The sequence below is a fragment of the Otolemur garnettii genome, unplaced genomic scaffold (genome assembly GCF_000181295.1).
Source record: "Otolemur garnettii isolate 467f Iridium unplaced genomic scaffold, OtoGar3 scaffold00003, whole genome shotgun sequence".
NCBI lineage: Eukaryota > Metazoa > Chordata > Mammalia > Primates > Galagidae > Otolemur > Otolemur garnettii.
Genome location: NW_003852398.1, coordinates 41317939 through 41334412, shown reverse-complemented (window position 1 = coordinate 41334412; position 16474 = coordinate 41317939). Strand labels below are relative to the sequence as shown.

Sequence of the window (16474 nt, the reverse complement as noted above, 5' to 3'; positions counted from 1 at the left end):
TTTTTTTTCATAAAGGAGCAAGGTTCAGCCAGAAGAGCATGTGCTGGGCCAGGTAGGGTGGATGGGTGTGAATATGGCTCCATAGGGTGCTGGACAGAGGCTTTAGGGATAGCAGCAGCCTATGTGGAGTGGAAGGGTGAGGCTGGAGCATCTGATAGATCACACAAAGCTGGACCAAAGTGTGTCTGGAAGCTACAGAAGGGTTCTAAGCAGGGACTATCCAGTTGTGGCAGGGCCTTTCACCAAACACTTGGCCTGGAGAGGAGACACAATCTCGAATGGAAGGGTTGGCAGACATCCCCCGCCCCAGCCACGTGCTTAGAAACAGGTGGTAGTAGCTAGTCCAGGGTGGTAGCTGTGGGGGCTGAGTGAGATGAAGCGGGCTATTAGTGTCTTTGGTCCAATCCTCTGAACCTCAGGAACTGTTCTGGCCTCTGCACATTAAGTTTTAGGGTTCCAAAACATACAGCATCAAGGCACGGTGTCCTCCATGGGCACAGATACACAGTCCCACCCTCTCCCTGGGCCTCGTCAAGAAATGGCCTGGGAGTGGCGCCTGTGGCTCAGGGAGTAGGGCGCCAGCCCAATATACTGAGAGTGGCAGGTTTGAACCTGGCCGCAGCCAAACTGCAACAAAAAATAGCCAGGCATTGTGGCGGGCGCCTATAGTCCCAGCTACTCGGGAGGCAAGAGAATTGCCTAAGCCCAAGAGCTGGAGGTTGCTGTGAAGTGTGACACCAGGGCTCTCTACCAAGGGTGACAAAGTGAGACTCTGTCTCTAAAAAAAAGAAAGAAAGAAAAGAAATGGCCTGGGTGGAAACCTTGAGGGAGCTCTGTGTGACCCGAGGCAACTGCTTTTCTAATCTACATCTCAGTGGGCAAGTCTGAACAACAGGTGTTGTACTGGTGGGAGAAGGGGTTTGGACCAGCTCCTCTGTCCTGGGGCCTGCTCAAGGGAGAAAATGTCCGATTGGCCTGGGAGGGCACTCACTACCTGGCAGCTGGGCTGTCTCCAGGTTAGAAGGAAGTGGGGAAGTGGGAGAGAACATCGCTGCTCTAGCCTGGGCAGAGGACAAGGCACTTACATTGCAGCCATCACCTTTGGGGCAGCCCAGCCTTTTATCACGTGTCAGGGGCATCAGGTGCAAGCTCTTCTGAGGCCAAAGCTGCTTCCAGAGTTGTCCTAACCTTACCCAAGTCTCCACCTCCCGGGCAAATACCTGCTTTATTCCTGCTGTTTCTAAAACAAGCCATGAAAACTGACCTCCCTCCCTGTTCTCTGCTGCTTAGCCGATGATTCTGGCCCTGGCTGGGTGCTTGAGGCAGTCAAGGGCTGATGTGCTTATATTGTTATCATTTTGGAAAAAGAGACTTGCCGTACTAAAACAAATGCACTGACTGGGGCTTGGAGAGATGAGGTGACAGGAAGCCTTAGAGGAACTTGATTTCTAGGGTTTAAGCTTGAATTTGGACCTGAATAGGGGACAAGGCTGAGAGATGTTGGCTTATTCTCTATAAATTCCTGTGTAAAAGCAGTCCCTTATCAGCCCCCAACCTTTCACCCCAGTGCCGGCTGGTACAGGTGGGGTCTGGGACTGTGCTTTGCAGGCTCTGGGGTTCCAAGGCAACCAGAGCTGCCGTCTAAGCCCTTCAAAGCCCATGTGAACCATCCCACTTACCCTCCAGGAAGAGGAAGCAGTGCCAGCTTTGAAGAGGCTCAGGAGGGCACCAGCTGAGATTAGGGTGAGGGACTACATGGCCCTGGCAGGGCCAAGGAGAGGGAGAGCCATAAGGCAGGGTGACCCTTTCAGCGTTACAGCCTCCAGGTCTTTCAAAGCCATGCATTGGCAACTTAAATAAATGGACAGCGCTGAGACTTCTACCATGGGGAGGCTTTCTGCAAAGACCTGTGGCCATCGGTGGTCTGGACAGCAGGCCCAGTCTCTAACCCCCGGCCAGCACCAACAGCTGAGGGTATCTAGTCTGTGACTGGGCATAGAAGCCAGCTTTGACGCAGATTCATGGGAAATCAGGGTAGGGCTTGAGAATGATTCTTAGGTAGCTTGGATTTCCATCCAACTCCAGCACTTGCCAGCTCTGTGCCTTCTGTGTTCAGTTTCCTCCTCTTTGAGTTCTAGTTCCCTTGTCTGTAACATGGGCATAAGAATCACTTGGTTGGCCAGGTGCAATGGCTCACACCTGTAATCACAGCGCTCTGGGAGGCTAAGGCTGGTGGATTGCTTGAGATCAGGAGTTCGAGACCAGCCTGAGCAAAAACGAGACCCCCATCTCTACTAAAAGTAGAAAAAACTGAGGCAAGAGGATCACTTGACCCCCAAGAGTTGGAGGTTGCTATGAGCTATGATGCCATGACACTCCACCTAGGGTGATAGCTTAAGATGCTGTCTCAAAAAAAAAAAAATAAAAGAAAGAATCATTTGGTTGCTGTGAGGGTAGGAGACAAAACCCTGCACAGTGCCTCCCACTGCTGGCTGTGATTACCTCTGCTCTGGCCCACAAATAGTTTGGCTCTTAGAAGAAGGAAGGTCAAGCCTGGTACTCCAAGGATGGGCTCCATGGAGGGCCAAAAGGGCAGGTCTGGGAACCACAGCATCCTCCCAGATTGGTAACCCAAGGTCCAAGCAGAGATTTTGCTGAGAGAAGTAGGGAGCCACCAGAGTGAAATCCCATTTTATGGTCAGCCCAGATTTGTGTTCCTAAACATTTCAGCCATAGGCCGTGGCCCTGCTGGACAGCTTGAGGAGGCCTGGCCACTGCAGCTTCACAGGGCTATTCACAGCTGACAAAAAAAAATTGCTGCACTGACAGCAGCTGGACAAGCACAGGCTGTGTCCCCTAGCAACCGTGCCGACTGGCAGACTCTACAGGGACCTGCTGCTTGTGGCTCTAGATCTTGTCACCAGGAATTTGAGAGCCTGACCTGGCCAGGGGAGGAGGCCAGGAGGGTGGAGGCAGCTCTTAGACACACACTTGCCCAGGGGATGGACATGGGAAAACCCCCTAAGGAGAGAGGCTCAGTGAGAAGCAGGTCTTCCTCTCCTGTGAAGCCCACTGCCTGCTTCCTGGTCACTTGGTCACGCCCTGTTCACTCGCCCAGATTGTGGGCTCCCCCTCACACATAGCCTAACTTGTCCTGGGCAGGTCCAGCCTGCAGACCTCTGGCTTTTCAGCCCCCTTCATACCTCCTAGCTCTGGGGCTTCTCCAACTGGTTAGTGCCCTTTCCCTACCCCAGCCTAGTCACCACCTCAGTTCCTCCCAGGTCAGTAACCCATCAGTCCCCACGCCCTCTCCAGTGACCACAGGCTCCTATTGTCTTCCAGGCACTCTGTCCTTCTCTGTCCTCCCTCTGTGAGCTTTTTTCACATTCACCCCCTACCACTTTAGGCTTTGACCCACTGCCTATGCCCTTTCCCCTTTGCTGAGGCCATACTCCTGGCAGGCCCCAGCCCACTAGGAGAGATCCCATAGCAGTGAGCAGGAGAGTCCTCCCAGTGTGCCTACTGTCCAGCCTTGGCAGGATGCAGCCCCATCAAATGCCTGGTTTCTCCATCCCCTGCTCCACCCACCTCAGGCCTCCCCTCTGCTCTTAGCAGACAGCCTCGCCTCCTACCCTTTTAACTCCTGCCAGCAGAAGCCTTTGGAACCACTCTCTCTGTCCTTCCTTCCCATCCTCTCCTTCTCCTTCCAGGGATCTCTTTCCAGCCTACAGCCTGCAGCACCAGAATGTCTGTCATTTTTTCATCCCCTCTCTGGGTCTTTTTTCCACCAGTATTTTCTTTTTTCTTTTTTTGCAGTTTTTTTTGGCTGGGCCGGGTTTGAACCCATCACCTCTGGTATATGGGGCCGGTGCCCTACTCCTTTAGCCACAGATGCTGCCCCTTCCACCAGTATTTTCATCTACTTAAGCCTCTCTTAACTTCAAAAGCAAATCCTTTCTGTCTGTGTCTCTCCAGTCATGAGTTCCTCCGCTCCCACCCTGGTCTCTCCTTCCTGTTGTCCCTCGTGGTGTTTACTTCTTCGCTTCTCATTCTGGCCAGGCGCCTACTCCCACCCCACCAATCCCAGAGGCTGTCCTCCTGTCCTCTAGGCAGTGGGTGCACAGTCAGACCTGCCCTTGGTCTTGAAATCCTCCTCCTGTGAAGCTCCAACCAGTCTTGGTAATGTCTAGGTTCCCCTATTCCCTCTCTGACTGCTCCTGGGTCATAGGGCTCTCCCGTCGTACTTGCCTGCCCACTCACTCTTGGCTCCATCTTCCACAAGTGCTCCACAGCTTCCTCCTGTGTGGAGTGGCTTCTGCTCACACCTCCCTTCTAAGCTCCCTTCCCAAGACCACCAAGTGTCTCATGCCTGATATGCTTCCTCCCAAAACTTCCCTCGTCTCCACCTAAAGGAGCCGTCACAGGACATAGCTAGCAGGTTCATGCCTGCCTCCTGCTCCTCAGCCCCACATCCCAGCACTCTGTGCAAAACATGTTAATATCAAAACAAATTCATCAGAATGTAAAACCTCTGTTTATTAGCAATCCCTGTCTTAGTTATGGATGACTTTCTGCTTGATTCATTTTTATACTGTTGGGGTTTTTTGAGACAGAGTCTCAACGCTATCTCCCTGGGTAGAGTGCTGTGGCATCACAGCTCACAGCAACCTCAAACTCTTGGGCTTAAGCGATTCTCTTGCCTCAGCCTCCCAAGTAGCTGGGACTACAGATGCCCACCACAACACCTGGCTATTTTTTTGTTGTGATTGCCATTGTTTAGCTGGCCCGGGCTGGGTTTGAACCTGTCACCCTTGGTGTATGTGGCTGTTGCGGTAACCACTGTGCTACAGGCGCCAAGCCAGGCCCTTTTTTTTTTTTTTTGAGACATAGTCTCACTCTTAGGTCCTGGATAGAGTGCTTGATATTATCATAGCTCATAGCAACCTCAAACTCTTGGGCTTAAGCAATTCTCTTGCCTCAGCCTCCTGAGTAGCTGGGACTTCAGGTGCCTGCCACAGCACCCAGCTATTTTTTAGAGACAGGGTCTCGCTCTTGCTTGGACTGGTCTCGAACCCGTGAGCTCAGGCAGTCCACCTGCCTTGGCCTCCTGAAGTGCTAGGATTACAGGCATGAGCTACCACCAGTCTTGCTCAGACTAGTCTTGAACTTCTAAGCTCAACCACCTCAGCCTCTCAGAATGCTAGGATTACAAGTGTGAGCCACCACACCCAGCCCATAATCATAATTTTTAATAGGATCAAGAAAAAATATATCACTATTCTAATATTTTTTTTCTTATACTACTATAAATTGTATCACTCATAAGCATCTCATCTTTGAGGCCCTAGGCTTGGGGCAATGGCACTCAGATTCCACGGTGCTATAGAATATGTGTATTTGAGGTTCCTCCCCACCCCAGAGTTGGATGTCCTTCATGCCTGGGAATCTTTGTTTTTAACCATCCAGCCCCAGTGATGCTGATGGTAGAAATTCATTTGATTATGGCATAAGAAACCTTGCTCTGTAGCTTCAGGTGGCAGACAAAAAACACTTGTGTCTACATTTTAATTTGAAACAATTAAGCACAACTGTGATTCAGCTCACTCTTCGGTTCAAATCACAATTCTGAGCCTTCCCTCATCTGATTCCTCACCTTTAGAGGTTAGATTTGAGGGTGGTGTAAACTCCAGGATGGCATGTTTTAGAAAATGTTTTAAGAGTTGTACCTTAATTAAATTGCTTTTAGGTGAGATAAAACTGGTTTGTTTTTTGGCCTACAAATAGTCATGAATCCATCTCCATCTGTTCATCCTTACCACACCCACTTGACTGCTAACAAGGAAACAATTCAAGTGTAGGGAGGAGGATAATATTGGGTTGTTCACATGTGCCAGGGCAGAGAATGGAGGTGACATCTGAACCAAGACCTGAAGGACCAGGTCCAGCCCTGGGAACATGGATGAGGAGCATTCAGGCCAAGAGTTGATCACCTGCCAAGGCCCCCATGGCAGAAGTGGCCTAGGTACTGACAGAGAAGGCCTGAAGGCTGTTGAACATGAACTATGCAGTGATTGGGCAAGGCTTGAGGCTGTGGCTGTTTTTTAAAAGTGTGATAACCGGCACCTGTAGTCTCAGCTATGTGGGAGGCTGAGGCAAGAGAATTGCTTGAGCCCAAGAGTTTGAGGTTGCTGTGAGCCCTGACGCAATAGCACTCTACTGAGGGCAACAGAGTGAGAGTCTGTCTCCAAATAAATAAATAAATAAAAAGTGTGATAAGAAGGAAGCTCTGTTAGTTTCCTAGGGCTGCCCTAAGTGCCACCAGCTAGATGACCATAAACAAATTGATTCTCACAGTTCTGGAGGATCAATGACCAAAGTTAAGGTGTCACCCAGGCTGATTCCTTCTGGAGTGCTGAGAAAGAATCTCTTTCTACTTCTCTCCAAGCTTCTGTTGGTTGTCAGAAAGCCTTGGTGTTCCTTGACTTACAGGTGTCAGTCCAGTCTCTGCCTCTGCTTGTTACATGGCATTCTCCCTGTGTTTTGGGTCCCTGGGTCTTCACATGGCCTTGTGTAAGAACACCAATCACATTGGATTAAGGGCTCCCAAATCCAGTACCACCTCATCTTAACTAATTACATCCACGGAGACCCTATTTCCATATATAAGATCACATTTTGAGGGAATGCTATTCAACCTAGTACAGGAGCATCTGAAGGCAATCTGAAGAGGAGGAGGGAAATGGTCTGTTTACATTTCAAGGAGGTGGCTTTGGAACAGCAGAAGGGTCAGTATAGCCCACTGTTTATGTCAGAGGTGAGCAGGACTGGGAGGTGAAGGGAGCCAATAGAAGAAGTCATCCTCAAGGAAAGGGTGGTGGCCACCCTGATGGATTAGCTATGGGTACCCATGAAGAGGAGACACATCATTGAGGACAATTCCCAGGTCTTAGCTCTTAACCACTCTGCCAAAACCCTGGACAACTGCCCTTGGTGTGGCTCAGTTAGGTGTCAAAGCCGGTGCCTTGCCCCTTGCCAGCTTAGCCAGTCCTTACTGCTCCCTGCTCCCTGCCTCTCAAGCCATAAGGCCTGGCTCTATTTCCCTTACCTGGCCTTGTCCTAGATTCCTTGTCCCCAAGCTATGCCCCGCCCCCTCTATGTGTGATCCGCTCCCACTTGCATGGTACCTCTGTCCAAGAAGCCTTGCTCACAGTCCCCCACCTTGCTCACCGCCTCACATCAGGAGGTGGGCTTGCTAGGTGGCAGCCTCCAAAACGAAAGGGACCCCACCTAGCATCATCATCATGCACTGCTGAGCCCAGGGCCCTTACACAACACAAGTTCACAGGGCTGTAGACAGTGCTTAAGGCTGTGTGAGGAGTAGGCTGGTTGAAGGGGGTTCCTGAGGAGGTCCAGGATTTAAGAAGAAAGTTGGGAGTGGTGTCTATGGCTCAATTGAGTAAGGCACCGGCCCCATATGCCAGAGGTGGTAAGTTCATACCTAGCCCCAGCTGAAAACTGAAAATAAATAAGAGGGGAAGTTGGGCCATGCCAGTGGGGAGAGCTGGGGCTCCCTTGAGCTATGGCCCAGTGCTCACTAGCTAGGTTGGGAGTACACGCACCAGCATGAAATGCTACAGAGAGCCTGTCCTTCAGAGAAGCTTGAGACCAGAGCACACCGCCTTCTGGGGTGCCTTTCACAACTAGGCACTGGAAGGAAAGGTGTTCCACACCCAGGAGACAGGTCTGATGACAGCTACCCTTAGGCCTGGAAAAATGGCGGTCATGTTGGCAGGTTCAGGAACCAGAGGTCACCCAGGGAAGCTTAAGGATATTAGACTGAACTCAGCTTCAAAGGTGGAACCCAGCTGGAGATAGAGCCTAGACTCAGCTGGGAAAACCCTGGTGGGATCTGGGATTTAAGCTTTGCAGTTTTGGCTAGCTGTCCTTGATACTGGAGGCTCTACCCTGAGCTGAAGATAATGCCAGAACAAGGAAATGTCTCAGGGAGGGAGCCTAATCTTGGCTCCAAAAGTCTGACGAGTAGCTGGGGAAGGCTGGCACAGTCGGGTAAGGTGCCATGTGGCCAGGCACAGCCATAGTCTATCCCCCAGGTGCTTCCAAACCATGTGCATCATGGGCTGAGCAAGCTGGTCTCCAAAGCCCTTAGGGGCTCTTCCCATGTGGCCTAAGGCAATCAGAGAGGCCTCTGCCCTTCCTGCTGAATTCTGTCACTGTGGCTGAGTGAACGTGCCATGTGGATGTGGGAGTTTTGGTCAGAGCAGCAGGGGCCTGGCTCAGGTCCTAATGCAGTAGGTAGACTTGGATTAGCTGCAGACTGGCACTGGTGTGTTAGGACTGCCTGTCTGCTCAAAGCTGTTCTGAGGGAGCTCTCTTAAGCTCTAAGAGAGGCCATTCATGGCTCAGGATAGGTGTTAGATTTTGCCACGGTGCTCATGTCTGAAGAGTTTCTCTGTTGGGAAAGATAGGCCTTGGACAGAAAACAGAGGGAGGAACTTGGTGACTTGGTGAGACCTTGATGAGCTATGGGCACTGTGGATGTAATACAACCACATTGGAAGGGCCTTAGGAGGCCCATGCTAGCTGACTTGGCCAGGAAGTTGAGACCTGGGGAAAGGAAGATGAAGTTGCCAGGCTCAGTCAGGAACTGCAGGGCCAAGACTGTGGTTGGCCCTGGGTTTTGGATCAGACGTGGGATACAGGGGCTGAGGATGCACTCAGGGTCTGAGAATTGATTTCCAGATATTCTGAGCAAGGATCAGCAGTGGTGGGCACTGGTTTCACCCGCGGCAAGGCCCCCAGAGTTAGGAAGTGTGGGGTGGTTACCCATGAGTAAAATGAAAAATCTCATTTATGTTTCCTCAGGTTAGAAATCTGTGCTACATGGTGACGAGGCGTGAGAGAACGAAACATGCCATCTGCAAAATCCAGGAGCAGATATTCCAACTGCAGATGAAACTTATCGAACAGGATCTGTGTCGAGGTAGGCACCTTTCCTGCCTGCCTCTGGCCACTTCAGTGTGTGTCTGCTCATGGGGCTAGGTCCCAAGGAAGGTAGGTCTTGTAGGTCTTCAGAGTCTGGTGGGACATGTGCCTGGGGCCAGGGGCTTCTGGCCCCTGCCCCTGCCCTCCACCATCTAGTTAGTAGTCCCAGATGGGGACTTGGGGTCCTAGTTATGTGTCCAAAGAGAAGGACCCAGAGGTTGGAATGTGGGGGTTCAGGGCTGCCCTCAGGGAGCTTTCTGGTTCAGTGGATCACAGCATTAGGAGCAGATTCCATGTGAACAGGTGCAAACCCAAAGTCCTCGCGGCTCTGTACCAGTGCAGAGGCAGGAGCAGCCAGAAGCTGGCAAGCTTCCTGGAACCCTGGTGTGCATGGGAGTCCATCCTGAAGAAGGCAGCTGCCCTAGGGATGAGATGGGGCCTGTGTGTTCTTTCTCTCTGACCTCATCTGGTATGATTCAGAGAGCCTGCATCAGCAGCATTTTCTCTCTTTTCTTATTCTTTTGCCATTATATGTATTTAACAGATCTGGAAATCTAAGACCAAGGAAATTCTGACTCAGATCTTGTCTGCTAGTGTGCCCCCCAAAACCTCCTACCTACTGCCTGACCCTGAAAGCCAACTGGGGGACCAAGGCAGGAGATTTATTCAAGGAAGCAGGGCATGGAACCCAAGCCTCTTGACACCTCAGGTCGTGTGCTTTCCACCTTCATGTCCAACTCCTTGGCCTGGCTGTCAAAGCCCCGCCTGTCAGGATTCACCTCCAGCCATCTTTCCCACCCACCAGGACTCTCTCCCATGGCCTGTGGGTTGTATAGGTTAAGCTGTAGTCCAGGTTCTGCAAGCCCTCGCCTCATGACCCTGTGTCCACCCCAACAAGCTGCAAAGGCAGCAGTGGGGACAGGGTCCTCCCTACCACACCAGCTATCCCCTGGCTCCGACTTGGACCCCCGCAGGGTAAACACTGGCTGATGAACTTCTGGGCTAGGATCTTACCCTTCCTGAGGCCCTCTGGGTAACCATCTCCCTCCTCTTCCTTTTCCTGATGCAGAGAGATCTGGGAGGAGAGCAAAGGGCAAGAAGAGTGACTCGAAGAGGAAAGGCCGCGAGGGCTCCAAGGGCAGCCCTGAGAAGAAAGAGAAAATGAAGGCGGGGCCTGACTCAGTCCTGGGGCAGCTAGGTGAGTGAGGGCCAGGGTGCCCCATAGACATAGGCTCCCACCTTCACTCTACCCCACGTAAGGCCCACTGTGCAGAGTGGGAGATTGAGGCCTAGGGAGGGTAACCAAGCCTCCCTTGCCCAGGTGCTTATACTTCTATCCACCAAGGAGACAGGTCTCAGAGTCCTGGATGGCAGCTGGATCCAGCCCTTAGGAACTGCCCACCCTGGCCAGAGTCCTGGACCCTAGTATTTCTCTAGGCCAGCCCCATATTAGGACAAGCATATTTGTCAGAAATCCTCATCCCTGTGCTACTCTGCCAGAATTCTCCCAGTAGGCCTTTCCTTCAACACCAGCAAACTTCTCAAAGCCACCCAGAGAGAGCCAGAGCAGTGACCCAGCCCTGCCCACCACCTTCACTGTCCCAGGCCTCCTTCCTGCAGAGCAGTCTCATGGAAGCGCTGACTCCTAGGAATTCTCAGCTTTCCCCAGAGCTCTTCTCCAGTTGTGGATAGAAGTCCCCTTTCAAACCTTACCTCTGGCACAAAAACCCCAGGTCGTCCTTTATGTCTTCTGTCTCAAGAGCAGGAATACGTGTGTCTGACAAGAGCCCTGGCCTCACCAGCTGCACCTCCATTCCCTCCCTACAAGCCCTCAGCAAAGGAGAGAGGGCCCTGGCACCCCAGAGGGACTCCCCTCCTGCCCCCAGACACTTTGCTGTGTGCCCGTTTTTGCCTGACCTGTTGTTCTGTGGGAGAACATGCTCATAAAATTCCAGGAGGCCCTTTTCTATCATTCCTCCTTTCCTGTCCCTACCAGGAGGGAGAGTGGTGGCAGGCCAGCTCCAGGGATTTGCCACCTGCATACTTGCACAGGGCTGGCTCCTGTGCTTGGTTTAATGCTCTGCTGCTGCCACCTTGAATTCGTGTGTGTGTGTTTTATTGAGACAGAGTTTCACTATGTCACCCTCAGTAAAGTGCTGTGACGTCACAGTTCACAGCAACCTCAAACTCTTGGGCTTAAGCGATTCTCTTGCCTCAGCCTCCCAAGGAGCTGGGACTATAGGCGTCCACTACAACGCCCGGCTATCACCTTGAATTTTTTTTCCCGCTATGTGAGGGTAGTGGTAAAAACCAAAAAACTGCTAGATACATTCTAAAATTGTTATAACACTCCACCTTGAAATTCTTAGTAATACTTGATCAAGGAGCCTACATATTCATTTTGAACCTTATCTCGCAAATTATGAAGCCAGTCTGGAGAGAAGTGCATATGATGGGGCTCCCACTCTCTTGTGCTGGTGGTAGGGATAGCACGGAGGGAAAGGAAGGATGGAACACAGGAGTGTGCTGGGGGTCAGAGGGACTCCTGAAAGGGGGTGAAACACACACATGCTAGCAACTCACCTGCCTCCTCTCTCCCCTTGGCCAGGCCTGTCCACTTCATTCCCCATCGATGGGACCTTCTTCAACAGCTGGCTGGCACAGTCAGTGCAGATCACAGCAGAGAACATGGCCATGAGCGAGTGGTCACTGAACAACGGGCACCGTGAGGACCCTGCTCCCGGGCTGCTGTCAGAGGAGCTGTTGCAGGACGAGGAGACACTCCTCAGCTTTATGCGGGACCCCTCACTGAGACCTGGCGACCCTGCTAGGAAGGCCCGTGGTCGTACCCGCTTGCCTACCAAGAAGAAGCCACCACCACCATCACAGGACGGACCTGGTTCACGGACGACTCCAGACAGACTGATTCCAGACAAATCCCCCAAGAAGCCCTGGGGTCAGGATACAGGCAGCGGCAAGGGGGGCCAAGGGCCACCTACCCGGAAACCACCACGGCGGACATCTTCTCATTTGCTGTCCAGCCCTACAGCTGGGGACTGTCCCATCCTAGCAGCCCCAGAAAGCCCCCCACTGTTGGCCCCAGAGAACCAGAATGAGGTAACCCCAATGGCTGCCGACTCAAACGTCCAAGTGCCTGGCCCTACAGCAAGCCCCAAGCCCTTGGGCCGGCTCCGGCCACCTCGAGAAAGCAAGGTAACCCGGAGATCGCTGGGTGCCAGGCCTGAAGCTGGGGCAGGACTACCTTCCGCTGCGGCCGAGAGGGCAAAGGTCAGCTTACATTTTGACACAGAGACTGATGGCTACTTCTCTGATGGGGAGATGAGCGACTCAGATGCAGAGGCTGAGGACAGTGGGGTGCAGCGGGGTCCCCGGGAGGCAGGGACTGAGGAAGTGGTCCGCATGGGGGTACTGGCCTCCTAACTCACCCCATCCTTGTCCTGAGCCCTGCCCTGGTCCCTCCACATGGCCTCAGCCCAGTCACAACTGCCATTTCCAATCTCTGCTGAGTGTCCCAGACCCTCGAGGCTGCCACTCTATTGTGGTTTTATTTTTAATATAGAGAGAGTTTTGAATTCAACACTGTCGTTTTTCCTCTATGCTGGCCTAGGACATTATGATTCCTTCCACGGCTCTGGCCGTAAGGACCCTACCAGGTCCTGTGTACCATCCCTGCCCCTGCCCACGTGGCATTCCTGGGCTCCTGGCTAGACATAGGCAAGGGCAAGAAGAGCTCAGGACTCTAGCCCGCTGCCACCGGGTGATATAGATTGTCGTTTGGGCATTATTTCATGGCAGATGGGCCAGTCCAGGGCCCACCCCGCCTTGCCCCCACATCCCACTGGGATCCATTTGGGGGGTCCTGCTGCATTCCACCGATCCCCAAGGAAGTAGTCCAGAGTCTACTCACTGTCATAAGCACAACGAGCTTATATGAGAAAGCACTGAGGGGCGCAGGCGGCCTGCTGGTTCCAGTGGAACCAAAGCTGTTCCTGATCAACCCCCATCACCTGAGGCCTGCCCGCCCACCTCTCCACTCTCTCCTCCTGCCCCTGCCAGCGCCCAGCCCAGCGGCTCTGGGAAGGGTTTCCCAGAATTCTTCCTGAGCTGTGTCATTTACTCAGGGGACTCCCAAACAGCCAGCTACCAGTACAGGTGGAGGACTGCAAGGGAGGGCCAGTGCCCAGACAGGGTTGTGGGGCTTAGACCAGCCCACTGCAGAGAATCACTCTGGGGCTCCAACTTCCTTCCTTTCTTCCTTTGGGGCCAGTCTTGGCCAAAGTCTGGTCACTCCCAGACCGAGCTGACTAGACCAGACCATTTGCCTTTTCTAGTTTCCTAGTCCTGCTAAGAGATGAGCTTCTTCCTTGGTTTCCTTTTGGAAATGCCTCCTTCCAACAAGCAGTGGGATCCCGGGGCCCACAGCAGGCCAGTGGTGGCCTGCTGGGCTGTTGTAAGTCTTGCTGGATGTCCCTTTGTTCCTCTGAGCCTTAACCCCTTTCCCAGCCCTGCCCTCCCTGCCCCCCACAGTCCTGCCTTCCCTACCCCACCCATAGATCCCAGGTAGTTGCTTTGAAGAGTTTCAGTGGAGTGGCCCCAGGGTGATAGCTCAGGGAACAAACAAAAAAGGAATTCAGTAAAAACATTTTTTTCTCCTGGGTCACTTCTGCCACTGGTAAGGCCAGAACTTCTCCAACAAGAACCTTGCAAAAGTCCAGTGAATCAGTCAAATCATTCTGTGGATGCCAAAGAATATTTTGATCCTAATACAGCACAGTCTGGACCTGACAATTTGTCACTTGGACTTTTTAAACAATGGAGTTGTTTAACAACAAAGTATAGAAACATGTTCACTGCACACACCCAAGGAGAAGAGCCCAAGCTCTTGGAAGAGGATGCTTTTCTGCTGCTGAACTGTACCTGGGTGTTGGATTTCAGATCCTGGGCTAGGCCCACTGTGAGTTTTCCTAAACTCTGAGACTCACAGAGGGGAAAAAATGCTGACAGTGAAACCAGCGTGGAAAAAGTCTTTACCATGTGGTTCCCTAGTGCCCCCCACCCCGTCTCACCCCACCTCCACCTTACACAAAGCAAATAAGCAGGATGGAGAACAGCTTGACCTTCATCCACCCCGACTCCAAACCTATCAAGGTACGACAGTGGCATTCTTATCAACACTCAGTTTCATGTGAATTTTAGCAAAATAGGAGACAAAGGTAATGACTACGTTTAGAAGATCAGACAAATTTGTCTAATCTGAGTGGACTCAGAAGGGGTAGGGTGGGCTTTAAGGAGTCTGGGCATTGGGATGGCACATACCACTGTGTAGAGTTTTAGTCTGCCTGCCCGCCTTGGTAGTAGTGACCAGTGCAGCGTCAGTATCAGCGTCCCAACCCCAGTCTCTGTTTACTGCCTTTGAACAGACCTCCTTCCTTACCCATTCTTTGGGTCAATTCAGGCCACAACCTTGTCTGTGCTGGAGTGCCCAGTCTGACCCTGCAGGAAGCAAAAGGGTGAGCTTAAAGAACAACCAAACTCTGCCAGGGGGCAGGTTGCCAGGAGGGCTTAGGATCCAGCAGGGTCAGCACCGGCCCTCTTATACCCCTTCACACCATCTGGGGGCAGGCTCTCTGGTGACGGGGGCAGGTGGAGAATTAGGGAGAGGGTACAGTGAGTCTGTCCTCTTTCCAGGGGGCAGCCTAGCTCTGCAACCAGGGCTAGTCCCCGCCTGGGCAGGCAGATGATATAGCTGGCGTTCTTCAGAGATTCTCTGCTCAAGTTTGCCTTTTGATTCTGGCCCCTCTTCTCTGTTGGGTATTTCTTTGGAATAGACTACCTGTAGGACCTGTGTCCTGCAGAGTCCAAGTATCTGTTAGGCTGACTGGCTGGAGGCACCTTCACTTCCAGGCCAGGCTCTGGAGCAGTCTTCACCAAGTAGCTGTTTCCACCTCTAGGATGTCTACCCAGCTGCAAGGAGGACAAGGATGCCCTTCTGGCCCCACACCGGTCCCCTGTTAGCCACAGCCACTTCACTCTTTCCAGCCTACTGTCCACAGTGTAGAGGGCTTTGTTGCCCCTGAGACCAAGGCTGGTTCCTTTTCCAGGCCAGAGGCCAAGGCAGGTCTTTTCCCTTGACCACATCTGCCCACACTCAACTGTTCCTCCTCAGGGAGGAAGAGCTGCTCCGTAACTCATTCTGGCTGTCGTCCCCCATTCGCACCATCCTGGCTGCCTGCAGCCATCCACCTCATCACATGACAAAGGATAATGTGCAAGGAAAGTATTTTTATGTATCATAAATGTATTTTGAAACAAATGAGAAGAAAGGTAGAGGGTTTATTTTATTAGATGAGCTCAGCCTTGGTGACAGTGTGTGACCGCCCAGGTTTCCAAACGTGGGTGTTGTACTATTGAGGGGTGTGCCAGGGCATGTTGCCTGTGTCCACGTGAGTTCATGTCTGTGTGTGTTGTATAAGGGCACACTGTGGGACGTGGCTGGGGCAATTCCTGGAGATTCAGCTGCCCAATTCTAACAAACATTGGCAGCAGCATTTCCCTGCTCACTGCCACATGTGGCCAACTTGCCCATGCCCGAAACTCTGAAGAATGATCTGGATCCCTATAGCAAGGCCCTTGGCCCAGCTGGCCACATTGGCCAAAAAGCCAGGGCTGGAGTCTGGGACCTTTGGTTGTTCTTTAAGGCATTTCCTGCCACCTTTTCCCTCAGATGCACAAATACTTTGTGCTCCATATCAGTTTGGTGGGGTGGTGGTGGGGATGATATGAATGTCACAGGAGGAGACACCTTCTGTCTTTGTTTCAAAGAAAGTGATGTGCCATTTGTTAATATACAAGAGAAATATTGAAAATATATTGAAAAGAGCAATTTTAAATTATTTTTGGCTTATGTTGCAATATTTATTTTCTTGTATTAGAAAAGATTCCTTTGTAGAGAAAAAATGTATTTTTCATTAACGCAAAGACCTATTTCTCCTTTTTGTACATTGTCCATGTTCGCAACCCTTAACGAGCAATAGAATGTATGGTCACTTGAGTGTGGCCAGTGCCTGCTGTGCCCTGCATGATTCTGTGTTGCTGCTGCTGCATAGCTCCCAGCCCCATCCTGTCCTGCTCACTCATAGGGGCTTCCAGACCCTGGCCCTACCAGGGCTTGTGTCTTAAGGAGCCCTTTGCACTCCTCGTGTGTTGGCAGATGCAGTTAATAAAGCAATGTTTTCTGTGCTGGCTGGTGTGAGGCTCCATTGCATTGGATGAGGTAGGGAACCTGGAGGGTGTCTGTCTTTCTTTCTCTCTCCCTCCCTCTCTGTCTCTCTCTCTCTCTCTCTCTCTCTCACACACACACACACACACACACACACCACACACGGGCTCAGGAAAATACCAAGAATTTCCCAAGGGCCCTGCTGCTGTCTCCTAAGGAATTATAATAAAG

General features: G+C 52.0%; 1 protein-coding gene across 8 annotated transcripts in view; it reads left to right on the top strand.

The window, feature by feature from the left end:
* Nucleotides 1-16264, top strand: part of JADE2 (jade family PHD finger 2) — a 54354-nt gene extending 38090 nt beyond the window's left edge. For all 8 annotated transcript variants that reach the window (XM_023516223.1, XM_023516233.1, XM_023516227.1 and 5 more), the window contains 3 exons: nucleotides 8884-9001; nucleotides 10073-10201; nucleotides 11612-16264. In XM_023516223.1, coding sequence (XP_023371991.1) covers nucleotides 8884-9001; nucleotides 10073-10201; nucleotides 11612-12444 — 1080 coding nt within the window. In that variant the 3' untranslated portion in view covers nucleotides 12445-16264. The remainder of the gene's footprint in view (nucleotides 1-8883; nucleotides 9002-10072; nucleotides 10202-11611) is intronic.
* Nucleotides 16265-16474: the final 210 nt, after the last annotated feature.